This window comes from Panthera uncia, chromosome E1, assembly GCF_023721935.1.
Source record: "Panthera uncia isolate 11264 chromosome E1, Puncia_PCG_1.0, whole genome shotgun sequence".
NCBI lineage: Eukaryota > Metazoa > Chordata > Mammalia > Carnivora > Felidae > Panthera > Panthera uncia.
The window spans coordinates 50101602-50128201 of NC_064814.1; the positions used below are offsets into that span (position 1 = coordinate 50101602).

The following is a 26600-nucleotide window of genomic DNA, read 5'->3' on the forward strand; positions in this document are numbered from 1 at the left end:
ATATACAGGTGTGTATGTATGTGTGTGTGTATATATGTATATATATGTATATGTATATATATACATAGGTGCGTATGTACATATATGCACATATATGTGTATATGTATATAGGTGTATACATATACATATACATACATACGGGTATATACATATAGGTGTATATGTATATATATGTGCATATATATATACACACATACGTATGTGTACTTATACACACAGAGACAGAGACAGAGAGAGATAGAGAGACAAGGGAGAACATATAGGCATATATTCCCAGCAGATACGTATAAGCAGGCTCCAGGTATTTATGTAAATGAGAAGACATTAGAATATCTTGGGGCATGGTGAAATTTGCTTTTTTTTTTTAATGTTTATTTATTTTTGAGAAAGAGAGAGAGAGAGAGAGAGAGAGACAGCATGTATGTGGGGGAGGGGCAGAGAGAGAGGGAGACACAGAATCCGAAGCAGGCTCCGGGCTCCGAGCTGTCAGCACAGAGCCCGACGCAGGGCTCGAACTCACACACCGCGAGATCGTGACCTGAGCTGAAGTCGGACGCTTAACCGACTGAACCAGCCAGGCGCCTCTGCTTTTGTGTTTTTGTTTTTAATCTCGAAGACTCTTCCGCAGGGAAACTTGGAGCTGTGCTGGGTTCACCCAGAAGTACTGTGTGTGGAAGCAGAAATGAAGCTCCGAGGTGAATGCTCACAGGCCTCCGGGGTGTGGGGGAGTCATCGAAGGATGCTGGCGATGTGTCTCCCAGGCCCGGGGAGGGAGATACAAGAGAGATACAAAAATTCCTCCTCCGATCCTTAAAAACAACGACGACAACAACAACAACACGAAGTTAATTTAAATTCGAAATATAAGTAACTATTTTAAAAATCTCACTCACAGGCAGGAGAAAGGACAACTTGTTTATAATGTCGATTATGTCAGTTTAGAAATACCCATCGCAAGCAAAAGAAATCAGGAGGCAGAGTATCTCCTTTGCCTGTAGACGCCCCCTGATTGTATTTTACACCTGAAACTAACATAACCCTGTATGTTCATTATACGTCAATAAAAAAAAAATCCCTAAGATTAAAGTAAGGTATTACTGCCCAGATCCAAGTACACTCCTTTGCAATAAAGTTTGTAGGGATTCCCAGACCCCACCCTAGACTTACTGAATCCGATCCCCTTGGGATGAGAGCCTGAAGTCTGCATTTTAAAAGCTCTCTGGGCAATTCTGATGTGTCATGCTCTGTACTTGGGAATGTTCTAGCAGAGCAAAGATGGCTGTGCATTGTGACTCAGATGAGCTAATTATTGGCCTATGAAGAGCACTTGGTATTTTTATGAGCATTCTAGAGAAGTGTGGGGTGGGGGGGGGGGGATGATGTTGATTCCCGGCAAGCTTGAATTCTGTTTGCATTTGCTCGTGTCTGTAACATTCTGGCTTTCCATTCCAACATCTCCACACCCTACCTGGCCTGATCCCTCAAAGATCATTCAACGTCCACTTGTGAACAAAGATGTCTGCTCTGTGCTCCTGTCTCTTTTTTGGGGTCCTGGTGAGCCAGGCTAGGTCAGAAGGCCCTTTTTAATCTAGTCATAGAGCAAACATGGAGCAAGTCCCAGACGGCGTGCCTCAGTTTCCATTCTAGTCTGGTCCTGTCATCGCTGAAGGCATCCAAAGGCATCCAAAGCCCCCAGAGTCACCTCTAAGCCAAAAGGGCTCCACATTTATGGTTTATATATAGTTCCCTCCACCCTCCTGGTTGGTAGACTTTCCACTCTCTGTCTCCTCCTTAGTTTGGGAGTCTCATCTTGGTTGCTGCAAGTGACAGAGGGGCTATGGAAGTCGGAAGACGATTCAGATGCTTTTTCTACCCAAACACGGACACTAGTCGGCCTCCTTTCAGCTTTTCAATATCTCAAACAGATTGCCTCCCATCTCCGTTAGTCAACTTATTTGGACACTGATTTGGCTTCTAGTCGCTCCTATTTAAAATCATCATGGCCTTCTGGATAATTCTCAGGAAACTCTCCCTGAAGGATTTGGCAATGAGTGACCAGAACATCGGGGCCACCGACGAGGTGGTTCCCAGCTTGGGTTGTAGGCTCTTTGGGAAACAGAGATATCTAACTACCTTGAATGCTGAGGGCGGCAGGAAGGAGAGGCAGGTAGAAATAAGAAATCTCATGGAAATGGGAAAATGTTTGCAAACTGGAGAGTCGCTGAGGATACGGTAGCGCCTCAATGACAGGACTGTGTTGTTCCTCCCTGGCAGTCCACATGTATGAACGTCAGCCAGAATTTCGCAACATCAAACATGCCGACTCAAATACTCTCTGCGTGACTCAAAACCAAACTTTCCAAGAGAGAGGCTCTGCCTTGATTGGGTCTGGTGCTAGGCTACCTCAGTCTTCTGGCCAGACTACGGATGGGCTACCTTTGAGCTAGGTGCCCACTTGTGGTCCAATCAGCTGTGGCCAGGGAGAGTGCTGGATGGGAGTAGAGAGCCCATCATAGGAACCATGGCCACTGTCATAGGTTGGGTTCCGTAGAAGCCGACCCTGAGGATTAGTGTGAAAGTGACTTATTCAGAAAGTGTTCCCCTGGAAAAACTAGTAGAGAAATGAGGAAGTGAGATCTAGACATCTAGACGGGAAGTCAGGAGAGGAGGGATACAATATCTAGCCAAGTCCCCAGGAAGGTGGGTTCGGTTCAGTGCCTCAGGGGGAGCTCTGGAGATAGGGTAGGTCCCACCTCAGAGTCATCCCAGTCAGGGCAAGGCAACTGGGACATTCATCCCCGTGAACTCAGTCTTGGGTAACGGTTGGCCTGAGGCACAAACTCCTAGACATTTCTAGCGTTTCTTCTGCAGGCAAGGTAGCTGCTGGCAGCCAGAAGGCAGTCCTTCTTCAGGGAGATGTAAAGCCCAGTGTTGCGAGTGACAGCGCTCTGACAGGCTGTGCTCACGAAACGGTCAAAGCATCTGACGGACTGCGGACTGTAGCACTGACATCATCTGCTACAGCCAGCTGAAGAATGTGCTAGAGAGGCTCTCTTCACCAGAGCGCTGCGGTCGTGGCTGACGCCATAAGCTGACTGAAGTCTTCCCCACATTGCCTGACTGTGACGACGACCCAACGAGCCGGGAGCTTAGGTTCGGGTCGTAAAACGTGCAGTCGTGTGTCTAGGGCCTGTGTCTATAGTATGGCACCTGCAGAAATGGCCAGCCGAGGCCAACATACATCAAAGGCCGACGCACAGCAGATAAGGTCATGTTCACCAGACTCTGGCTCTTTTCAGTGTAGGAAGAAAGGAGGAACTCTTTTCAACCATGTCAGCAAAGAGAAATTAACTTCCTTATTAATCACTGAGAAATACCGCTTCAAATACCTGATACAAACACAGCACGTCTGTCTATAGAGCCGGCTCCATTTTTATTTCCGCAAACTCTCCTCAGTTTGAGGAGCGGCAGTATTCTGTATCACCTAGAAGCTAAGCTTTCGGGAGTCCCTGGCTGACTGTGCTTTCCCTCTTTTGGGGACTCTCCCCACACTGGAGCCCGCACCATCCGGGCTTTCCCGTGTCCCATCGGATGGTAATCTCTTTAGAGGTACGAACAGGGACCCACTCACGGGGATACAAATATTCAACCGTTGGCTCTCGGGGTAAAGTGTATTCCTATACACACATACACACAAATTTATTATATACTTGAATGATATAAAGGATGTATAGCTCACAATTTACAAATGATAACGATATACGATACTCTGTGTTGTAAGTTCCATAGAGCCAACTGATTTTCACAGAGTGCTTTCCACTGATTTTTCGCTAAACTCTTCTGTCTCTGGGCAGCCTACGGCTGCGGTTGATGAACGAGGAAGCTCCAACCTGAATGTCGGTCGGCATCTTCATTTATGTGAACAGGTAAGACAAGCACGGGGATGTGTGTTGGAACTTCACTCAACGACAAGAGTGACGTCAAAAATGGTTCTGGGGACCACGGCTGGAAGAACATCAGCCCCGTCCCCAAAGGGCTCACAGTCTCACGGGAGAGACGATATGTAAAAGCATGTGACAAGGCGACAATGACTCTGATGGAAACACAAGGAAAGAGAGCCCTGTGGGAGCCTGTCCCACTGGATCAGGAGGCCACCCCAAAATGGGACACTCGGTGAGGCACGTAGCTTCTAGAATCACAGCTCGTCACCTGCTACACAAGGGAGTAGAAGATGGTGTTTAAACTTGGTAGGGTCTATGTGTCTTCGGCTCTCCCCAGGTACTCCACTCCCCACAGGGCGTGCCCTGCAAATTCCAGGCTATGACAAAGTCTATTCGGTTGAAAAAGCTTAGACGATACACACCCCTACCTACAAATAGCTTAGTAACTAAGCAAAACACAACAGCGGCGGCTGATCTCGCCTTCCTGCGGTTGTAAACGATAAAATTCTCAACGAATGCGTCCCGCACTCACATGGCCCAACCAGTGCCTTGTGAAGCCCTTTTCTGTAAGTGTGAGTGCTGTGTTCTGCGCCTCGAGTCAACGTGGATCTCCTATCCAGTTCACAGGTTGACGGTGCATCTTCCACAAGCACCCATAGTCAGCTCAAGGAAAATAAAGGCAAGCCATTGATAGGGGCGGTGCGAGTTTGAAAAAAATGTTGCAAATCTGTGTCTCCGTCCTTCCTGAGAACGAATGGCGGGGGACGCAGGTCAAGATTTACACTACTCTGTAATTTTAGACCGCACTTCAGGACTTACGTTATCCTAGGACTTCGGCTCTCACGTTTTTTACAACGCGATGCTTCCGATTTCCCCACCTAAATAGCCATTAGATGGACTAACGGAATGAAAAGAATTTAGAAAGAGCGGGCGGGTTAAAGAGACAGCCGGATATAAAGGCAACATACTCTCTTTTATTTTCCTGAGTGCAAATGTTTTTTTGTTTTTACGTTTTTAACATTTAAATTCAGGTTAGTTAACATACCGCGTAGGATGGGTTTCAGGAGTAGAACCCAGGGATTCATCACTCACGTGTAACACCCAGTGCTCATCCCAACAGGTGCCCGCCTAATGCCCATCCCCCATTTAGCCCCTCCCCCACCCAACACCCCTCCAGCGGCCCTCAGTTTGTTCTCCGTACTTAAGAGTCTCTTCCGGTTTGCCTCCTTCTGTGTTTCGATTTTTCCTTCCCTTCCCCTACGTTCATCTGTTTTGTTTCTTAAATTCCACAAATGAGTGGAATCATATATTTGTCTGTTTAATTTTCCTAAATATTCTCACTCCCACACACTCACACCCCCATACACCTCTTTCACTTCCTTACTCTCTCTCTCCCTCTCTGTGGGTCCTTCTAACATCTTTTTTTCCATGTGCCACCCTTTGGCTTCTCCTCCCCCCCCCACCCCCCCCCCCCCACCCCTGCACTCCTAGACAGTATACTCAGATGGGGAACTGCCTTCAAGCCTCAACTGACTTAGAACCTTTCACTGGATACACAGATAAACCAGGTATTTTTCAACTGCTTTGGAGAAGGTCTGCAATTAGCTAGACATGCACATGGATTTTTCTTTCTCTCACCGGAGCGTATTTTGGGGACACATTTAATGTTAAGCCAGTGTTGCCCAAACTGTGTTCCGTGGAACAGTTAGTGTTCTTGGAGATGATAACAAGCATTCTGAGTTGACCAATCGCCTCTTTAATGGTCCGGGGAACACACTTTGGGAAACACCCATCTCATGCAGTAAGACTTTTCTTTTTTCCGTGCTAAAGGGCTGAGGAAAGGAGCCCTCAGATTCCATCCCAGCCTCCCAGGGCTGCCCCTCTGGGGACGGAAGCGGCGGTCTGTGATGGGGGTCCCTGCTTACTTTCTCACTCCCGCTCATGTTTGACAAGCTTCCCAGCCCGTCTCCTGCTCTGCCCTCCAGGATGAACAGAAGCTTGTCCGCGACCCCCTCGTGATCTTCGACTTTGAAAGGATCTCACAAAGCAGCCGTGGCCCGGCACTAGCTTTCTAAGCCCGTTCTCTTGTGGTTCCGTTGGCCTTTGTGCTGACAAGCAAGCATCTTCTGCAAAGACTCTGATCCCAGAACCTTGAGGAGGTTGTGTTTAAGCTCTCTTGGACCAGCCATTGAATCCTGATCTGTGGGCCACTCGCCCTCCCTTCTAGATGGTGTCAAAGTTATTCAGACTGCCTTATTAAAGGTGTTATCCTATAAAAGATGGCTTTAAAGCCTCCGAACAGGGGACCTTCGCCCCCGTGCCTGCCTTACCTGTTGTTACAGAAAGCGACTCCCCAGGTCTTCAGCAGGTATTGATGTGTGCTGGGCTGCAGTACCTTCCTCACAGGGGTGTGTTGATGAGTTGAAGGTCAATGTAGCATCTACCGAGTCTATGGCCCGCAGGCCAGAATTCTGAGAATTAATACAAAATGCACACTATTCGTGAGACAAGGTAGTTTCAAAAAAAGGTAGCTCGGGGTAAAATGTGTGTTAGGCAAGAAATAGAAAGAGTCGCTGGTAAGGAACATAGGAGGACAGGAGAGGGTTGGGGGAGCCCTGGTGCCCTGGTGGGGTCTGGGGGCCCAGACTCGTCCTGTCTAGTTCTGTGGCTGGGCTGATGAGCAGCTTTTGATCATTGGATGCCGTCTGTGGTTTTCCTACTCGGGGATAATATTCTGGGTTTGTATCCATGGTCAGACCTGCTGTGTTGCTTTAGTGGAGACACTGGCGGAGGAACAGATTTTCTAGTTCAGTTCACGTGAGTTGGCCTCTAATCAACCTGGAAAACAGACAGACTCACGTCTCTGAAGGGGCAGAGCTGAGGTCCCTAACCTTTAGTCACCTCACTAAGGTCTGCCAAGGGCCAGCTTGATGATGCCTTACCCTGGCAGCAAGTCCCCTGGTGTCACCCTTTGGTGGGATGTCACGCGGGGATTCCCAGACCAACCAAGAATGTTTAACCGGGGTTGTTTTTTTTTTTTTTTTTTTTTCCCTTTAGCGTTAACAGTAACTCCCTGGCCTCACTGTTCACCCATTAAGACGGTTGCCTTGTAGAAAAGAGCTCCTTGAAGTCTGACAGATCTGAGTTTTAGTGGGACTTCTGCCACTTACTGTTTGGGGGGCCTTGCCTATGTCAGATAACTTCTCCAGGCCTGAAGTTTTTGTGTGTGTGTAAAACGTAAATTCCTACCGCATGGTTGGAAGGAAGTTGCACGGGTGAATAGTGATATATGGAAGACAGGTGACCCAGTGCCTGGGTGAAATAGGGCAGGCTACTGTTTACAGAAATATTTGCGAGAGGGAGAGAGAGAGAGAGAGAGAGCCCAAATCTTTTCCTTAGAGTGAGGAAGGAGGGGAGGATCACTAGATAATGCCACCAAGGGAGAAGGCTCTGCTAGACAGAGGACAGGTGCGAATGTGGAGTCCTGCCCGTATCCTGCACGTAGAACGGGCCAACAAGTCCCCTGCAGCTGAAGAGTTCCGATTCAGGTGCCGCAGGAAAGGCGGGGGAATCACCTTGGCCTCTCCGTTGAGTGGCGCTTCACCCGGTCACCCCCGGGACCCAGCAGGTCTCCCAGGGAGCCGTGGTTACTAGGCGCGAGAGCGTCCATGGCAACCGCCAGCCACAGCGTTCTTCCCGCCCCCGCCGCCCGCCCCTCCTCCTACGGGCCAATCAGCTCCCGGAGAGCCGGCAGGGGCGGCCGTTGAGTGGTCCGCGGGCGCTGACGTCACAGGTGGGCAAGGCGGGGCCAGGGCCGGACCGGTAGGGGTCCCAGCCCTCAAAGGCGGGACTGCGCGCCGACAGGTGAGTGGTCTCACCGGCTCCTGCGTGCCGCTGGGACGACCCCTCCAGGGTCCCCTTCCCCAGTGAGGCCCCAACGTCTGACCTCAGAATTGGGGGTGAAGTGGAAACCCTGGAATTCCTCTCCCCCACCTGCACCTCCCTGCTCCCACCCCTCAAAATAGAAACCGTCCAAACCCACTGGTACCCCCTACCCGGTGCCTTTGCAACTTACCTTTCCCATGCTCTGCAAGGATTGAGGAGTTATTTCTAAATAAGGAACCAGCAAAGGGGCGTCTGACCCCCCACCCCCACCCCCCGCCCCTGTGCTCCCTCGTGTGATTTCTCAGTGCTGTGCGGTTCCACTGTCGCGCTGTGTCCTGCTTCATTAGCCGGGTTTCTAAGTGCCACCAAGGGGAGGGCCCTACAAACACCTGGCCGCTCAGAGAGGGTTCCTGAGGTTCCCATCCAGGCAGGTGTTCTCCCGCGGCCTGTGGCCATTTGTGTTCCTGCTCTGACCATGAAGCTCTTGTGTTTTGACCGTTTAGACCAAGTCCCTTTATGTTTCCCTCCTGGATGCTTGTAATGATGCAGGTAAGCATTTTAGAAATGGGTTAAAATTAGTTGTCTGCTCACTGTGAAAAAAGGCAAGCAAATTGTTTCACTACTAGGCAAAGTGTTTTGGGGTTTCTGATAAAAATATTCTGCTGTTTCCTTTTTCTTTTTATTTATTTATGTTTAAATGTTTATTTTGAGAGAGAGAGAGAGCATGAGCAGGGGAGGGGCAGAGAGAGAGAGAGGGAGAGAGAGAGAGAATCCCAAGCAGGCTCTGTGCTGTCACTGCAGAGCCCGATGTGGGGCTCGATCCCAAGAATGGTGAAATCATGACCTGAGCCGAAAGCAAGAGTCGGACTCTTAACCGACCCAGCCACTCAGGCGCCCCAACTCTTTTCTTTTTAAAATGAAATATTTTCCGGGATAAGTAGAGCATTCAAGCATCCATGCATCCATCATGAGGCCTCCCTCCTATGTACCCCCTTGGGAATCGCGTCCCCTCTTTTCCTTTCCTGTCTGGTTTCCACAGCTCCCAAATGCTGAGGTCAGAGGTTGGGGCCTCACTGGGGAAGGGGACCCTGGAGGGGTCGTCCCAGCAGACGTACCTACCAGAATTTAGTGTTTACTTATACTCTGTGTATTTTTATACTTATACTACTTATGTATTTGTCCAAAAATGAACGTATGGTGTTATTTTTCAAGTTTATATAATGGTGTCATGCTTTACATGCTCTAGGTCATGCATTTTAACTGCCCTGTGATAATGCTTTATGAACTTCCTACTGATGATGTGTGCATATTCCTGTTGATAGACTTTTCGACTGTTTGCTTTTAAAAATTGTTAGAAACATATTCTTGTACATTCTAATTGTGTACACACTCAACTTTCTCTAGGTATATATCAAAAAGTTGAATTGCTGAATCATAGGGAAGGTGCCTTTTCTTTTCTTTTTTCTTTTTTTTAAAGTATATTTTTATTTATGTTGAGAGAGAGAGAGAGAGACAGGGAGTGAGTGGGGGAAGGGCAGAGAGAGAGAGGGAGACAGAATCCCAAGTAGGCTCCACAGTGCAGAGCCTGATATGCGGCTTGAACTCACCAACTGTGAGATCATGACCTGAGCCAAAATCAAGAGTTGGACCCTTTAACTGGCTGAGCCACCCAGGCCCCAGGGGAAAGCGCTTTTTCAGCTTTACTAGAGACTGCCCCATAGCTCTCCAGTGTATCCTCACGTATATTTCCACTCTTGGTGATGGGAGTGCCTTATTCAACATTTTTTTTTTTTGGAAGAAAGAGATTATTTAGCTTTTCCTGCCTTCTTGTTTAACATCTGCTTAAAAAGAAACTGCTTTAATGCTGAAATCTGATACAATTTGTTTAAAATTCTGCTGCTCATTAATGTATTGGGGGCAGTGTTTTCTTTCTGTTCCAGTTTGAAACTGGCAGTCATGAGATGGCTATGACCAAGGGGGCTAAGGGGGACTGTATGTGATTATTTCAAGCCTATCTTGGTCACTGATCTGAGGCAGAGTGTGAAGCAAGTCATGTACTCCCACTCTACTTGTCATATCTTCTGCAGAAGATGATCTACAGGTTTTTATACCTTAAAATATTTATGAGTTTAAAGTCTTCCCTAAATATGCTAATAAAATATGTTTATCCAACCGAAGGTCATCTTTTGGATTGTCAGTGGAGCCTCCCAGTACTTAACAATCTTTGTGTGATTGATTGTATTTTTGGCATGTTAATATTTATAGAAGACAATTATAGCATTTTTTTCCCCAGTAGGTAAATAACTATTGCCTCCACATTAAATAAATATAGTCAAACACTGTATTTGACTTCATTTCTTAAAATGTTTTTCGGTCATGCCTAAAAGTATAATAAAAAAAAAAAAACAATCGCATAATTTAGGGTCTGAATTTTTCCACAGCTATTTTCGGTCATTTTTCCAAAGAATTTGCTCGGTTTACTTGCAAATAGGAGACATTTATAGCATCAGCTGATTATCTTAGTATATGCTGCACGAGCCCTGTTAAGATGTGCCTGAGTTAGAATTTAGACATTTAAATGTTGTCAAAGGCACATCATCAAAGTAAGCTATAGGCTTTTTAAAAACTGAGGTATTATTCCCTCCTTAAAGGTTTGGTAGAATTCATCAACAAATCCATCTAGGTATGAGGTTTCCTTTGAGGAAAGATTTTAAACTATAGATGGAGTTCCTTTAACTACCAGAGGGCTATTCAGGTGATCAGTTTCCTCTTTAGTCAGTTTTGGTTGTTTGTATGTTTAAAGAATTTTGTTCATTTCATCTCTGTTGCCAAATTCCTTGGCATAAAGTTGTCAGTAACATTGCTTTATTAATGGTCTAATGTGGGCAGGGTGTATGGCAATACCTCTTTTTCATTCTTGATGTTGGTAATTTTTCATCCCTTTTTATCCTGATCAGTCTGGTGAGAGGTTTATCCATTTTATTGTTAGAATTTCACTGCTTTTGTTTTTCTGTTTGTCTGGTTTCTAGTTCATTGATTGTTCTCTTCTTATTATTTCTTTCCTTCTACTTTGGCTTTACTTTGCTTCCATCCTCCCCACCCCACTATTAAGAATAAAGTGGAGAGCACTGATTTTAGCTAATTCTTATTTTCTAGAATAATCACTGAAAAATCACTAAACACTGTTTAAGCTGGATCTCACAATTTTGACGTGCTCTGTTTTTATTCTCATTCAGTTCAAAATATTTTCTAGTTCCCCGTGTGATTTCTTCACTGGCCTAGAGGATAAGTAGAAGTGTGTTAATTTCCTACGATTTGAGAAATTTCCAAATATCTTTCTATTATGGATTTCTAATTTAGTTTGATATGGTCAGAGAACATATTCTGTATCATCTCAGTATTTTATGTTTATTGAGAACTTGTTCAATGGTCAGTATATGGTCTACCTTGGTGAATATTCTGTGCAGTTGGAAATAGTATGTAATCTGCTGTTTAAAGATATTTTTTCTTTCAGTTTTATTGAGCCAAATTGAAATAAATATAGCACTATATAAGTTTAAGGTATACAGCATAATGTCTTAACTTACATGTGTTGTGAAATGATTACCACAATATTTGGTTAATATCTATCATCTCATATAGATACAAAGAATCTGCTGCTTTGAATGGTGTGTTCTATAGAGGCAAATTATGTCCAGTTAGTTATACGGTCCAAATAGCTTATTTATCAACCAATTTTCTATTTTTTTTTAACAATTACTAACAGTTGAGTGTTGAAATATCTGACCATAGCTGTGGATCTATTTCTCATTTTAGTTCTGCCAGTTTTTGCTTTATGTGTTTAAAATTTTATTGATGGTTACATAGACATTGAAGATCGTTACATCTCTTTGATTAATCCTTGTCTCCTTATTTCTCTCTTTATTTGTGATAATATCTACTGTTCTGAAGTCTGCTTGGTTTGTTATTAATATAGCCACTTCAGAATTCTTTTGATTTGTGTTTACATTGCATCTTTTTCTATACTTTCATTTTTAACTTATCTGTGTTTTATATTTAAAGTGGTTTTTTTTGAGAAAGCATATAGTTCAATATTGCTTGATAAAAACCAGCTTAAGAATCTGTGCCTTTTAATTTGATTGTTTAAACTATTTATTGTGAATATAATTATCAGTGTGGTGGGGTTTTTTGCTTACCATCTTGCTATTTGTTTTCTCTTTGTCTTATTTTTGTCTCTTTTCTCTTGGATTAATTATGCATCTTTTTAAGTCTTCCATTTCCCCCCTATCCTATTAGCTGATTAGTTTTAACTCTGTTCTATTTCTTTCTTAGAGAGTGTTCCAGGTCAGGACCCCTTTATACTCAAATAACCTCATGGTGAGGACCTCAAAGAGCTTTAGTTTATGTGGATCGCACCTATTTATATTTACTATATTAGAAATTAAATTGAAAAGTTAAAAATATTATTTTTTAAAAAAATAAGTATACAACTCATTATAGAGTAACGTAAATAATATGTTTTATTAAAAAGCTATGTTTCTGGAACAAAGATCATCTGGTGAGAAGAGTAGCATTGTTTTACATTTTTGGCAAAGTTCTTTGATCTCTGTCTTAGAAGCTGGGTTCTCCTGTCTACTGTATTCAGTCTGTTGTGATATCACATATCACATCACTTCTGGAAAACTCCATTGTAAATCTTGTGAGAGAATGAGAGTGAAAAAAGAAAACAGCACCTGAGTATTTACTATGAAAACAATTTTGACCTTGTCATCCCTGAGAAAGTTTCAAGCAAGTCTGTGGGTTCTTGGGTCATATCTTGGGAACTGATGCTCTAAATTTTACAATCTGTATCTTAAACTTATTGAAGTACATGTTTAAATAACATTATTCCATTTTAGCTATGACCCTTGCAGTAAGACATTTCCATTTCAGCTCTGCATCATTTGTGCTATTATGACCATATAATTTACTTCTATTTTTGCTACAAACCCCACAGTAATTTTTTGTTATTTCACTTTACACAACCGTCTTTTAAAGAAATTTAAAAGTTACGAAAGGATATCTTTTATATTAGCACACATACTTACCATTTCCGATACTTAATTTCTTTGTGTAGATCCAAGTCTCTATCTGGTATCATTTCCTTTTGCCTGAGGAATTTCTTTTAACAGTTCTTTCAGTGCAGTTCTGCTGATGATCAATGCCCTTGGCTTTTGTTTTCATGAAAAAATTTTACCCCACCTTCATCTTTGAAGGATGCTTCCACTGGATATACAGTTGTAGGCCTACACTTTCTCCCAGCCACTTAAAGATGTTGTTCGATCGTCTTCTGGCTTGCATAGTTTTTGACAAGAATTTTGCACTAATTCTTACCTTTGTTCATGTCTTTGTGGTGTGTCTTTTTGCTCTGATTCAAGTTTTTCTCTTTATCGTTGATTTTCAGCAATTTGATTATGATGATCTTTGAGGTGAAGGTGGGTGTGGCGATGATGATGGTAGTGTTGTGTGTGCATCTGTGTGCATGTGTATAGGGTGTGTTTACCCTCTTGGAGTGTTTAGAGCTTCTTGGACCTGGGAATTTATAGTTTTCATCAAATTTGGAAAATATACAGCCATTATTTCTTCAAATATTTTTCTGTCTCCCCTTTCTATATGACATTCCCAAGTACATGGTTTAGTCTCACACTTGATGATATGCCTAGGTTCCCGAAGATTCTCTCTTTCTCTCTCTCTTTTAAGTTAAAAAAGCCTGTACTTTGGCTTGATTAGATTTGAACTCACTAACTAGACTATGTCTAATTTGCTGTTAATCCCATCTAGTGGAATTGTTCAAGTATATACTGTATAAGAACGTATTTTATGTTTTATTCCGAAAGTTACATTTGGTTCTTTTAAAAATCCTCCACGTCTCTCTTCATTACGTTCTTGTTTTCCTTTAACTACTTCCACGTTGTTTCCTTGTTCTACCACATCTTTCCTGTTGACTGATTTTTTTTTTTCCTAATCATATGTCACATTTTTCTGCTACTTGGCATGTTTGGTAATTTTGATTCAATGCTGGACATTGTTAGGTTACATACATGAATGTCTTGATGTCATCAGGCCATCAAATTACTTGCAGATTAATTTGATCCCTTTGAGGCCTCTTTTTAAGCTTTGCTAGAATGACTCTTCAGTACTTTCATTCCAGAGATGGGTCAGCCTCGTCTCTAACGTGTGACTCCTCTGGGTCTCCATGGAATGCTCCAGATTATCATCAACAACTCTCCACGCTGATTGGTCTGAGTTCAAAATGTCTCTCCACCCTCTGTGATCTCTAGAAATTGTTCAGTAACAACCTTGGCATCCTTCTTTGCCAAAGTTGGTGGAGCGTCCCTTGATGTATGTACAGCCTGTTGCTCAGCAAAAACTCAAGCGGATGCCTACATAGACTTAGGGAGCTTGACTTATTCTGGAATCCTGCTTCACACCTTCCAGCTGTGTCAGCTTCTCAAAGTTCTGATCTCCTCCTCGACTCACACATGTTGACAGGCTCTGATCCGTTTTCATCTGTTTTTCCCATAATCTGGAAGTTGCCTCCAGGCAGAATGCCAGGACAATCAGAAGGCTTGCCTTATTTGTTTCTCTTCTCTCAGGAATCAGAGTCTCGTGCTGCTTATTGTCCAGTGTCTGAAAACAGGTGTTTCATATATTTGGTCTAGTTTTTTAGATGTAAGAGCCTAAGTCTAGTCTTTATTACTCTATCATAGTTGGAGGCGAAAGTCTATTTTGAATTTTTAAATATCGCTTAGGCCATGACACTCTCAGTTTCTTTGACCAATAATGATTCGAAATAGAAGATGTTGCCATGCTGTCGTCTTTTGGTTGGTCCTCCTGAATGACTTTTGAGATGGCTGACTGGAGCTAGAACTTCTGTTGTGTGACTGTATAGAACATTGTGTATCATGTAGAATATTGTGTCTCCGTGTGAAACTTACTGCCACCCACGAGGAGCTCTACATCTGTGAACATTAAACAACTGAGCTTTATGCATCAGATTCCAGATTTTTAAATTACGTCCCGTCCCTAATTTAAAAATATAGCACTGGAAACTTTTGTAAACTGTATTGAATTTCTCCATCCGTACGTCTCCTCTGGGTTATGAACCTCAGCATTTCAAAAATCACCACTCAGAGTAGATGACTCATGGTTTGACAAACATGGGTTTAGATGCCTCAGGACCTCAACATAATAGGTGCTGGGCAAACATATGTGGTAATTCTACTCTTGGAATTCCTCGGTTGAAGGACCAAGGGAGTCGCTAGCTTTTATTGTCAAGAATTAAGAAAATCCAAGTAAGAGGGGTCCAGTGCCTGCTTGAAGCTTCTTGCTGAAGGAAAGATGACAAGATTATTTCTAGATTTGACTGGAGAAGAGTTTAGAACTGAAAGTAGCCATGGGCACCCGAAGGGCTCGAGTTGCTCTGAATTTGCTCTTCCGAAAAAAAGCGTTTAGCTTTCAAACGGAGGTGAAGAGATGTGACTGATTATTAAGGTTTCTTTTTCACCGTCATGCTTCTAGGCTTGGCCAGTACCAGGTGTTTGGGCACTGAGGGAGGGAAGAATTGGGAAAAAGTCAGGAAGGTAGGGTTGTGTGGGCCACCACCACTGGCAGTGGGCAGCTGTTTCACCACATGTGGAACGAGTGCATTTTGATTTGACCACAATTCTACAAATAGATAATTTTGTGGTTTGGGGGCCAAAGGCCTCAAGACATAGCTATTGAAATAATCATCGAATATTTTTTTTTTTCCCAAGACGGGTATGGAATTGGATCTGATTTATTTTTCCTTTTCAGTAAATGGGTCCATAGACACTGACCCCCAAGTAGAATGACATTTAGATGCTGGAAAGTATGTCACAGACTGTGGCATCTTGCCTTTCTGGACTAATAACGATCAAAAGTTCCAAACAATAGACTACTTTTCAAGGGGTAAGCAGGAGGAAGTGGAAAGAGGGAGAGAAGTCAGAAACATATATTTTTAAAAATGTGTGCTCTAAATGATACATAAATTGATTAAGGTAATTCAATATTTGTATTTAAAAAGCTCTGTTCAGCATCGGGCTCTGGGCTGACGGCTCAGAGCCCGGAGCCTGCTTCCGATTCTGTGTCTCCCTCTCTCTCTGCCCCTCCCCCGTTCATGCTCTGTCTCTCTCTGTCTCAAAAATAAATAAACGTTAAAAAAAAATTTAAAAAGCTCTGTTCGTATGTACAAATGGGATATAAGTAGATGCAGGTTTAAAGTAGCTTTAAAAATGACGCAGATGGTGGGGCGCCTGGGTGGCTTGGTCAGTTAAGCATCTGACTTCGGCTCAGGTCATGATCTCGCCGTCCGTGAGTTCGAGCCCCGCGTCAGGCTCTGTGCTGACAGCTCGGAGCCTGGAGCCTGCTTCTGATTCTCTGTTTCCTTCTCTGTCTCTGCCCCTCCTCTGCTCACGCGCTCTCTCTCTTTCAAAAATAAACATTAAAAAAAATGATACACATGTTGGCATATGAATAGGAAAAATCTGGAAAGAAACAACTATTAATGAACCATTCAATGTCTACTTGGGGGGATGGATGGATACTTATCTTTTACTTTATATACTCTTTTGTATTGGTAGTTGAAAAAGCTAACATTTATCGAACATTGAATTTGTGCCCAGAACTGTGCTAAGCAATCCAAATACTTACCATTGTCTTGCTTGGGCTTCACAATTGCCCTAGAATGTCTATACTGGAGGTGCCTTGAGGTGGCAAGTTGCCAGGAAAAGGGAGCTAGGCACCTGCCTTGAGCTGTGTTTGCAAACCAAGCACACGGTTGTTACCCAAACCTTGTGCTCATTTAGGATCGCTTGGTGTGAGGGGTTCTGCCAGGCAACCCGTTTTTATTAACACCTCTCCTAACAGTCCAGAGAATTAAGCGCTATTATTATTGCCAATTTAGAGATGAGGAAATTGAGGCACAGAGAGTTTAAGTAACTTGCCCAGTGCCTCACAGCTAGTAAATAGCAGAGCCAAGATTTGAATCCCTGTCTGTTAAAATGCGTATTTCAGGCTCTTCATGTAGATTTGTTACAAGATAATAAATTTAAATCATAATTAAAAAAAAATTCAGGGGGCGCCTGGGTGGCGCAGTCGGTTAAGCGTCCGACTTCAGCCAGGTCACGATCTCGCGGTCCGTGAGTTCGAGCCCCGCGTCAGGCTCTGGGCTGATGGCTCGGAGCCTGGAGCCTGTTTCCGATTCTGTGTCTCCCTCTCTCTCTGCCCCTCCCCCGTTCATGCTCTGTCTCTCTTTGTCCCAAAAATAAATAAAAAACGTTGAAAAAAAAATATTAAAAAAAAAAATTCAGCAACTCAGATGGCTCATCTAAAAACTGTGATTTTAGTGTATTCTAGAAACAGAGATGGGAAAAAATCCTTTTGGAGCATATTATCGCCGGTAAAGGTGGCTGTCGAATTAGAACAGACACCTAATATGTTAGGGAGCACTGCTACTAAAACTAAGTCAAATGTGGCTTTTAATTTTTAAATTTTCACCAAAGATGAATTTATGTGACTGTCTATTTTTATGTTACCCCCCCCCCCCCTTTAAACAGAGAGATTTACAAACAGTGTCTGAGCATCATGGAGCCTCTAGGTTCCACGTTAACGGCAACTTACGCCCATCCCAAACCAACACCGACCAATTTTCTACCAGCCGTCAGTACTCTGGCATCCAGCTACAGGGACCGCTTCCCCCACAACAATGTAACCCATCCCTTGAGCCTTCCTTGGAGACCAAGCACGTACTACAAAGTAGCCTCTAACTCACCAACCTTGGGCCCGTACTGCACCAGATCTCAGAAGGTGTGCGACAATACCATGCTGCCCTTTGTTTCCAACCGAACCACTCTCTTCACAAGGTATACTCCTGATGACTGGTATAGGTCCAATCTAACCAACTATCTCGAATCCGACACTTCCCGACATAATTCCGAGAGGCTAAGGGTAGATACGTCTCGCCTGATTCAAGACAAGTATCAACACACAAGAAAAACTCAGGCAGACTCCACGCAAAATTTGGGAGAACGAGTCAATGACATAGGATTTTGGAAATCTGAGATCACTCATGAGTTGGATGCAATGATTGGAGAGACAAATGCACTCACTGATGTTAAGAAAAAATTGGAGAGGGCCTTGATGGAGACAGAAGCCCCTCTTCAGGTAAATATAAGAGCTTTTGATGAAAAAACACTACGCATTTGTATGATTGTAACCCACTGGTTGAATTACTGAGGTTATTGCCTATTGAATTATGTTTCTCTTCACCTGTAGAAGCCAACCTCCTATCAATGCATCTGTAATTAATTTCACCATTGGTAAAACCGTTACAAGTTTCATACAGAACAACTATTTAAATAGAAAGAATTCTGAATGCAAAGCAAAGGAGGCTAATTAGAGACATATTCTTTTTTTTTTTTTTAAATTTTTGAGGGATAGAGAGTGAACATGAGCAGGGGAGGGGCAGACAGAAGGAGACAGAGAATCCCAAGCAGGCTCTACACCATCAGTGCAGAGCCCTACTCAAGACTCAAACTCACGAACCACGAGATCATGACCTGAGCCGAAATCAAGAGTCGGCGCGTAACCGACTGAGCCACCCAGGTGCCCTGAGGGACATTCTTAAGACACACAACGTTTTATGGTGAGAATGCCATCTTCTCAACTATTAAATAGGCTGCTTGGTCATTGTTGTCCCATTATTTGAGGAAAAAAAGTACCGTTCTTTTAATCTGTCTCGTGAAAGGCCTCCCGTGCGTATGCTGATTCCTTTTGAGGGCACAGTGAAACGTTCAAGACCATCGTAGGAGATAGAATGAGTTTGACTGAATAGAGAAATGGGCCTGAGGTCAAGCCAGTTCTGGTGATCGTGGGGGCAGCATTTTAATTTGTTGCTGGCCTCTGGTTACCTCTCACCCCCGAATGTGTGATGGGGGGGGCCCCCCTCCAAGCTCATTCTATGCCCCCCCCCAACCATTGAAAGAAGACATTCTGTATTTGAAGATGCGTAAGTTACAGAAATTATTTCTGGAGGTGTATATATACTGATGAAGCTAACACCATTTTTCTTCACGCTTGTATGACTCATTTCCCACGTGATGAGCATTTGCAGGAGGTCTTTGTTATGACATCTGTGGCTGAAGGGTTTAGAGAATTAAGGAGCCAGAAGTCTAGTGGGTTGAAGAATTTGTTGGAGACCTCTGCACATTGTTACTTCTTATCTTGCCCCCCCCCCTCCCCGGTACCCCCACCAAACACAAGTACGCACAAACACGCACAACCACCAGAAATCCCAAGAAAGAGTGACGGTGCACGAACGATGTCCTTTTAAATTTACTTGTCATGAAATGTTTTTTGAAGATCGGAAGCCCTTCCATACTTTCTTCACGCTCTGGCTCATTTTGAGGATTCCTGGTCTGTTCTGCATCCCACCTGACCTTCAGAGTATCCTTGAAGTGACAGCCACTTATGCTTGAATTTCCAGAGCACATTCAGTTTCTTCCTTTCAGTAGTAATCCTTTCAGTGAGATGGGCCTAATTTGAATATTTTTTTTTATACAATTTTTGTCCGAATGTTCCTGTGTGCTAGAACGTTTACTATCAGCACAGTGTGAGAAGGTCTTGATTAAGATTAGTGTTTGCTGGGCGTCCGACTTGGGCTCACGTCATGATCTCACAGTTCATGGGTTTGAGCCCCATGTCGGGCTCTGTGCTGACAGCTGAGAGCCTGGAGCCTGCCTCAGATTCTGTGTCTCCCTGTCTCTCTGCCCCTCCCCTGCTCGTGCTCTCTGTCCCTCTCTCAAAAAAAAAAAAAACAAAAAAAAACATTAAGAAAAATTTAAGATTAGAGTTAGTCACATGAACAGGTACATCTCAGAAGGGAAAACACAGATGATCAACTAATATGAGCAAAAAAGTTGGGGTGCCTGGGTGGCTCAGTTGGTTGAGCATCCGACTTCAGCTCAGGTCTTGATCTCATGAGTTCGAGTCCCGCGTCAGGCTCTGTGCTGACAGCTCAGAGCCTGGAGCCTGCTTCTCATTCTGTGTCTCCCTCTCTCTCTGCCCCTCCCCTGCTCATGCTGTCTCTCTCTTTGTCCCAAAAATAAATAAAACATTAAAAAAAAAAGTTAAAATTCAGGGATAAAAATGAAAATTAAATCAATGATGTATCCATCTTTGGCCTATCATATCTGCAACAATGAAAACTGATGACATCTAGAGTTGGCCAAAGTATGGGAGATCGATACCTTTCTATGTGGCTGGTAAGATTAGTAGAGTCCTAATAGACTGTGGGTTAGTAGAAACTTACAAAAAGCAGGTTAGTGATACACATTAGAGTAATCAGCGTTCCTCTCAACCCCTTAATCCATCTTCTAGTAAATGTGACTTTTCCTATTAAAAAATATGCATTCACTGAAAGATTTTGTTCAGTGACACTATGTCCAGATTACAGTATACATGCTATTATATTTTATGCTTAAAAGATTAAGATTATACAGTTGTTCCATGTCAAGAAATAGTCTTTGGAAAAGAGTATTTTAACATTTACATAATGTTCTTTCATACATAATTTATTGTTAGCAATCCAAGCTGTTTTCCACTGGAGTCATTAACCTACTTTGTCTCGAAGAATATTTTATGACTGGAGCCTACCATTTAATGTCAATCCTAAAAAGCATACTCTAAAATTGTAAGGGCATTATAACCTTCTTTAAAAAATTGTTTTTAAACTTTTATTCAGTTTTCAGAGACAGAGAGAGACAGACTGTGAACGGGGGAGGGGCAGAAAGAGAGGGAGACAGAATCCGAAGCAGGCTCCAGGCTCCGAGCTGTCAGCTCAGAGCCCGATGCGGGGCTTGAACTCACAAATGATGAGATTGTGACCTGAGCCGAAGTCGGACGCTTAACCGACAGAGCCACCCAGGTGCTCCATAACCTTTCTTTTTTTAAATTAAAAACAACAAACAAAACAGGGATAGGAATATAGCTAGATCATTTTCTACTTTTCTATATTTTTTCTCTTTAATGGACAAGGCATGTTATTTTTGTAATTAGGAAACAATAAATGGAACTTGAAAAATAATCATTAAGATTTTTGGCTACACAAATATTTTGGCGTGTTTAAAGGTAATAATTTGTTTCTTCCTCACCCTCAGTCGAAAATATGTGGAAATAATATCTTGAAAACTATGTTTCAGGTTGTCGAACTATTTCTGTAGAAGAATTAATGCTAAGTAGTTTTCTCAGATGCTAATTTGTGGGAATCACGTAAATGTCATGTGCTTTATTTTGTCAACTTTCCAAATTAGAGTTTTTTTTCACACTGATGTGAAGAGCTAACTCTATCTCTTAACTAGCAGTAGGGAGTTTCTTAGTTGTCACGGTGGGTCTCATACTAGATTCCCAAGAAAATGGCTTGAAAAATTGGTATTGGGCGTGTCCATTGACTTGTTTTAGAAATAGGTCCTTAGAGCTGCTGGTCACTGATTTTAGTCAGTTTGGATTAGTGCTTTCTGTTCTTTGTGTATCTGTAGGTAGCCCGAGAATGTCTATTTCATCGAGAGAAGAGAATGGGAATTGATCTAGTTCATGACGATGTGGAAATCCAACTACTGACGGTAAATATGGGGGAAATGCAACAGTAAGGAGAAATGTAGTTGTAAACATGTCCTTAATGTATAGAAACAAACAAAAAATGATATTACATGAAGCCATTTATAAGTAAGAAGTTATAGTATCCAAATGTATATAGCATTTACAAAAGACACCTTTTTTTTTTGGTTATACATGTAATAGATGTTTATTATATGTTCATTATATGTTCAATAGATGTAAGAGAGTTTGAAAGATACAGTATAGGATAAAGAAAGATAAAAAATCATCTGAAGTTCAGCTGGACAGAAATCACCTTTAATTTTGGAGAATTTCAGTTCATCCAGAGAATTTCAGAGAATTTCTTTTTGTTAGTCGTACTTAGGCACCACCCAACTTAAAGACACACAAACAGGTCTTCGAGATTTGAATGATACTGTGTACACAATTTGAATTGTGGTGGGTTGTTTTTCTGGATAAATGCTCAATGATGTTTATTCTTAGATATGGTTGTAGGGAAGGCACCACCGTTCTTTTTAAGGACTTAATTTTTTAAGAGCAGTTTGAGGTTCACAGCAAAATTGAGGGCAAGGCATAGAGATATCTCAATTAGCTCCTGTCCCCATCCGGGCACAGCCTCCGCCCATTACTAGCACCTCCCCCCCCCAGAGTGGTACCTTTGTTACAATTGACAAACCTACACTGGTCCATCATTAACATCCAAAGTCCAGTTTTACCCTTAGGGTTCACTCTTGGTGGTGTAGATTCCATGGGTTTGGACAAAGGTATCATAACATATCCATCACTGATGTATATGGTATTTTCACTTCCCTAAGACTCCTGTGTGCTCTGCCTAGTTATCCTTCCCTTCCCAAAGTGCTTTATTTAATTAAGAATTCTATTGGGGTCATTTTCCCATAGCATTAGATATACATGAAGGTGTGATTTTAAGGGTTGCATTGGGTTCCACAATGTCAAGGTGCTATCATTAAAAAAAAAAAAAAATGAGTCCTCTCTTTTTCAATAGTGAAGCTGTCACCCTTTCTCACTCCCCCCCCCTTTTTTTGCTATTTTAATAACACTGCAGTGTACAAAAATATTATTATTGATAACTGTACTTTTTCTGATTATTTCCTTAGAACACATTTCAAGAGACGTAATCGATGTGATAAAAGGCATATGCATTTGGGAAGTTTTGATATATAGCCAAATTGCCATCTAGAAGCTGAGATATATATATATGAATATATATATACACATATATATATTCCAAACCTTATATATATATTTCAATATATATATTCATATATATAATATATATATTCTAAACCTTATATATTTCAATATATATATTATATTCATATATATGAATATATATATATATGAATATAATATATATATTCCAAACCTTCCACCAATTAAATGTGATTTAGTTCTGAGTTCTTCGGCCTTCACTTCCCAGACTTACCCCCAGAAGATCTCTGCCATTCCTTTAGATGTCAGCCACAATGTGCCTCGAGCCCTCCCTCATCTTTTTTTTTTTTGGCCAGATTCTCTATTATGCCTTAGTCCTGTGTCCCTAAGTCCCAGAAATGTATTTCTGTTGGGGTTATAACCCTGTCACCCCTCCCCCACCTCTTTTTTTGGTTCCTATTTATGAAGCTTAAAAGTGTACTTTTCTTCTACCCTGATGCCTCCAGCCTTTCCCTTCCTAGTTTCGGCACCACAGTTCTCCAGGCACGGTGCCATCGCTTGACCGTCTTCACCCTTTGTAGTCAGTCTGTAGCTCCTGTAAATTATTCCTCTGATTTGATTCCCAGCCCTCTCCTTCCCATTCCATTCTCCCTACTGGTCCTCCTTCCTAGCTGGCTTATGCAGAATCCTCAAATATCTTCCCTTTGCTCGGATCCATACTACTCGTGATCACCAGAGGTTCTGTCCGCTAAAAATCTCTTCCCGGACTCCCGAATCTCTAGGACCTTCCATTGTCTGGCTCTTACACCTTCTCCCTCTCATTTCCTACTCTGACCTGCTGAATTTCTGCCTCAGCTTGGCTGGGTCCCACCGGTTGGCCTTTCCGTGACTGGTCCTTGGTAAAAGATGAATCCTTGGTAAGAAAGGCAATTGGACTAGCTAACAGCCTGGCCATCAGTAATTGTATCCTCGCAAGTTATCAGGGTTCCTTTTAACATTGTATTAAATTATTTTTAGTGATCTCTTGCTGTGAAGGGTCATAAGCAGAAGACTGTCCCTGGCTCTTCTGCTTTTCTTCACTGCCTGATTCTCTGAAAGAAATATGAGTGGAAATAAGAAACTCAGGGAAATTTGGCCACTACAGAGAGGCCACACAATCTACTTTGTAAAAGCCACAGACCCCAACTGCTGCACACGAGTGATCAGGAATAGAGTATCCTGAATATATAGTAGAGTTACAAGTCCCTTCCCAGTTCGAGAACGATAATGTTGTCTAGACCAGTAGCAGAGGCTGCTTTATATCCAGATAACGAAATCTGCAGCTAGAACAATGGTTCATCAGTTGAGGGGTACCTTGGTCATTGCCATTCGAGTAACGAGGGCACCCATATCTTACTCCAAGTGGTAATATTAGCATATCTTCTCTTTTTACCAGCACGACTCTACCTTTTTAGAATAATTAAATAAGCACCGGCAAAGACAAGAAATAGTCTTAAAAGGCCTGCTTTTCGTGAAGGCGGGTGCCTCGGCATATTTTCTTGTGAACTCTGTTGACTCTGACTCACATTCAATCAGTGACAGCCATCAGATTCTTCCAGAATGGCTTCTCTTGGGGAACCGATCAGGGTACCGTCTTTTTGGTCCTCCCAGGCCAGGCTAACTCCTTGACCTAGTTAAAGCCAAATGAACCTTTGAGTACCTATTAATATATAAACTAACACTGGGGACAGTTCCAAAGGTCTTTGGTTTTAGGCATTCTCTATTCCATGAACCCTTCTCCACCCCCCCACCCTGCTGGCCACCCTCTCTCTTTCTCCTTATGCCCCCTCCCCTGCTTGTGTGCTGTCTTCTCTAAGGGAAAAAAAATGGCCGCCCAGGTGGCTCAGTCGGCTGAACATCTGACTTTGGCTCAGGTCACGATCTCACGGTTTGTGAGTTCGAACCCCACGTCGGGCTCTGTGCTGACAGCTTGGAGCCTGGAGCCTGGAGCCTGCTTCGGATTGTGGCTCTCCCTCTCTCTCTGCCCTTCCCCTACTTGCCCTCTCTCTCCCTCTCTCTCTCTTTCGGTCAAAAATAAATAAACATTAAAAAAAGAATGAGAAGACTATATAGTTGAGTAGTAACTGATACTGGAGTGAAGAAGGCCTTTATAGTCAAATTAATGAAGGCAGATACCAAAAGGGGATATTTAATAGATTTGACATTATAGAAATCACGACTGTCTATGTGTCGAAACCACTACGCGAAAATACAAAGGCAAGGGACAAACTAGTTAAAAATATACATATATTTTAATACTATATGTATTTATGTATACAGTTATGACTTCTGTGATGGGAAAGGATTGCATTTTAAATATATAAATTAATAAGAAAAAAAGCCCCAGAAAAAGTGGAGACACAGGTGGTTCACAAAAGAAGAAAGCCGAACAATGAGCAAACATGAGTCAAACTATTAATTTCATCACGTTTGCTGTTTGGGGGAGGGGTCCTGTCGCCCCGGGAACAATGGAGAAGATCTGGTGGTGACCACGTAACAGGTGAGGTAATGAGGTGTACCCTCACTTGTGGTTATACAGGGGCACGGCTTCTGTGAAGGGCAGTTGGGCTGTATTTGTCAAAACCTCGACAAAAGGCATACCCTTTGGTGGTGTCCAAATATTGACTGAGGGTGTTCATCACGGTATTGTTTAATGTCATGGGGAAACGTTCAAGGTTCAAGTGAAAAGGCAGGCCACAAATAAGTGTGTCTAGTGTGATCACTCTGTGCTTGAAGTAGTGGCAGCAATGACCATGGGCGCTTTTGAAATGTCTTCTCTCTCTCTTCTTTTTTTTTTTAATGTTTTTTTTTTTAATTTATTTCTGAGACAGAGAGAGACAGAGCCTGAGTGGGGGAGGGGCAGAGAGAGAGAGAGAGAGAGAGAGAGACTCAGAATCCGAAGCAGGCTCCGGGCTCTGAGCCATCAGCACAGAGCCCGACGTGGGGCTTGAACTCACAAACCGTGAGATCATGACCTGAGCCGAAGTTGGGTGCTTAACAGACTGAGCCACCCAGGCGCCCCTGAAATGTCTTCTTGCTGCTGTCTTGGGTTTCTGGGTTTTCTTATGTGAACACGATCTTCAGAGGGAAGTGAGAAATGTTTATTTAAAACATCTGTGATACAACACATGCTATGTAATAGTGCATGTATCCTGGCGGCATCTGAATGCCATGCGCGTGGACAAGGAGAGAGGCTACAAAGGTGTTTGTAGGAGTGTGAGAGCTGAACTGCAAGGGCACAGGCAGGGCCGAGGGAGGGCTGGCCTCCTGGTGTGGAGGTCAAGTTTCCATTTGGACCAAAGAGCTGGGTCTGTTGGAGGTTACATGCCCCGCCAGAGGGAAGTCCCTTATTGGCTGTTCCTCTGTCTCCCCAGTTTATCGTCTCTGAAGAATAGTTATAAAAGAAGCCTGCGTTAAATTCACCAGAATGTCTGTATTTACGTACCGTTTGATTGTTTTGATTAAGGACCAGAGATAAAAATAAAGAAAAATGCGACAGTTTGATCCCCGTCCTGACTAGTTCCTTCATGTAATTTTCCGGTAGCCCCAGAAAAGGGAAACTCTCATTCTCATGTTTAGATTGCAGCATCATGAGGGGATGTCGGTAATTAAGTGGATGTAAAAACTGTTCTCTTGTTTTTATTTGACGCTTTCTTTTTTTTCCCCCCAGGAACCAAGTTGCCCTTTATTGATGTGTTGTCACGTTGTTGGATATTGTACCTGATGATGAAAAACGTTAATGTGTTTTGTTTTTTAATCGCATAGGAGGTTGACATTATTCTGTGCTGTGAAGAAAGGATGAAGTTTCATTTGGATAAGGCCATCGCTCAACTTGCGTAAGTTGTAACTCTATATACAACGTAAAATCACGTCTCCAAACTGTGCTA

General features: G+C 42.9%; 1 protein-coding gene and 1 long non-coding RNA gene across 3 annotated transcripts in view; one reads left to right on the forward strand and one right to left on the reverse strand.

The window, feature by feature from the left end:
- Nucleotides 1-390: 390 nt before the first annotated feature.
- On the reverse strand, nt 391-7588 carry LOC125926974 (uncharacterized). The gene is made up of 3 exons (XR_007459205.1): nt 7518-7588; nt 6273-6413; nt 391-810 (listed from the first exon to the last, which is right to left on the reverse strand). It is a non-coding gene; the product is annotated as an uncharacterized LOC125926974 (long non-coding RNA).
- Nucleotides 7589-7724: 136 nt separating this feature from the next.
- The window catches only part of TEKT3 (tektin 3), a 35116-nt gene continuing 16240 nt past the window's right edge, over nt 7725-26600 (forward strand). The window contains exons 1-4 of one of the 2 annotated variants that reach the window (XM_049636919.1): nt 7725-7806; nt 17445-18051; nt 21423-21506; nt 26479-26549. In XM_049636919.1, the coding sequence (XP_049492876.1) occupies nt 17473-18051; nt 21423-21506; nt 26479-26549 (734 nt within the window). In that variant the 5' untranslated portion in view covers nt 7725-7806; nt 17445-17472. Of the gene's footprint in view, nt 7807-8118; nt 8377-17444; nt 18052-21422; nt 21507-26478; nt 26550-26600 lie in introns of those variants that run through there. The other variant, XM_049636920.1, reaches the window with a different exon arrangement.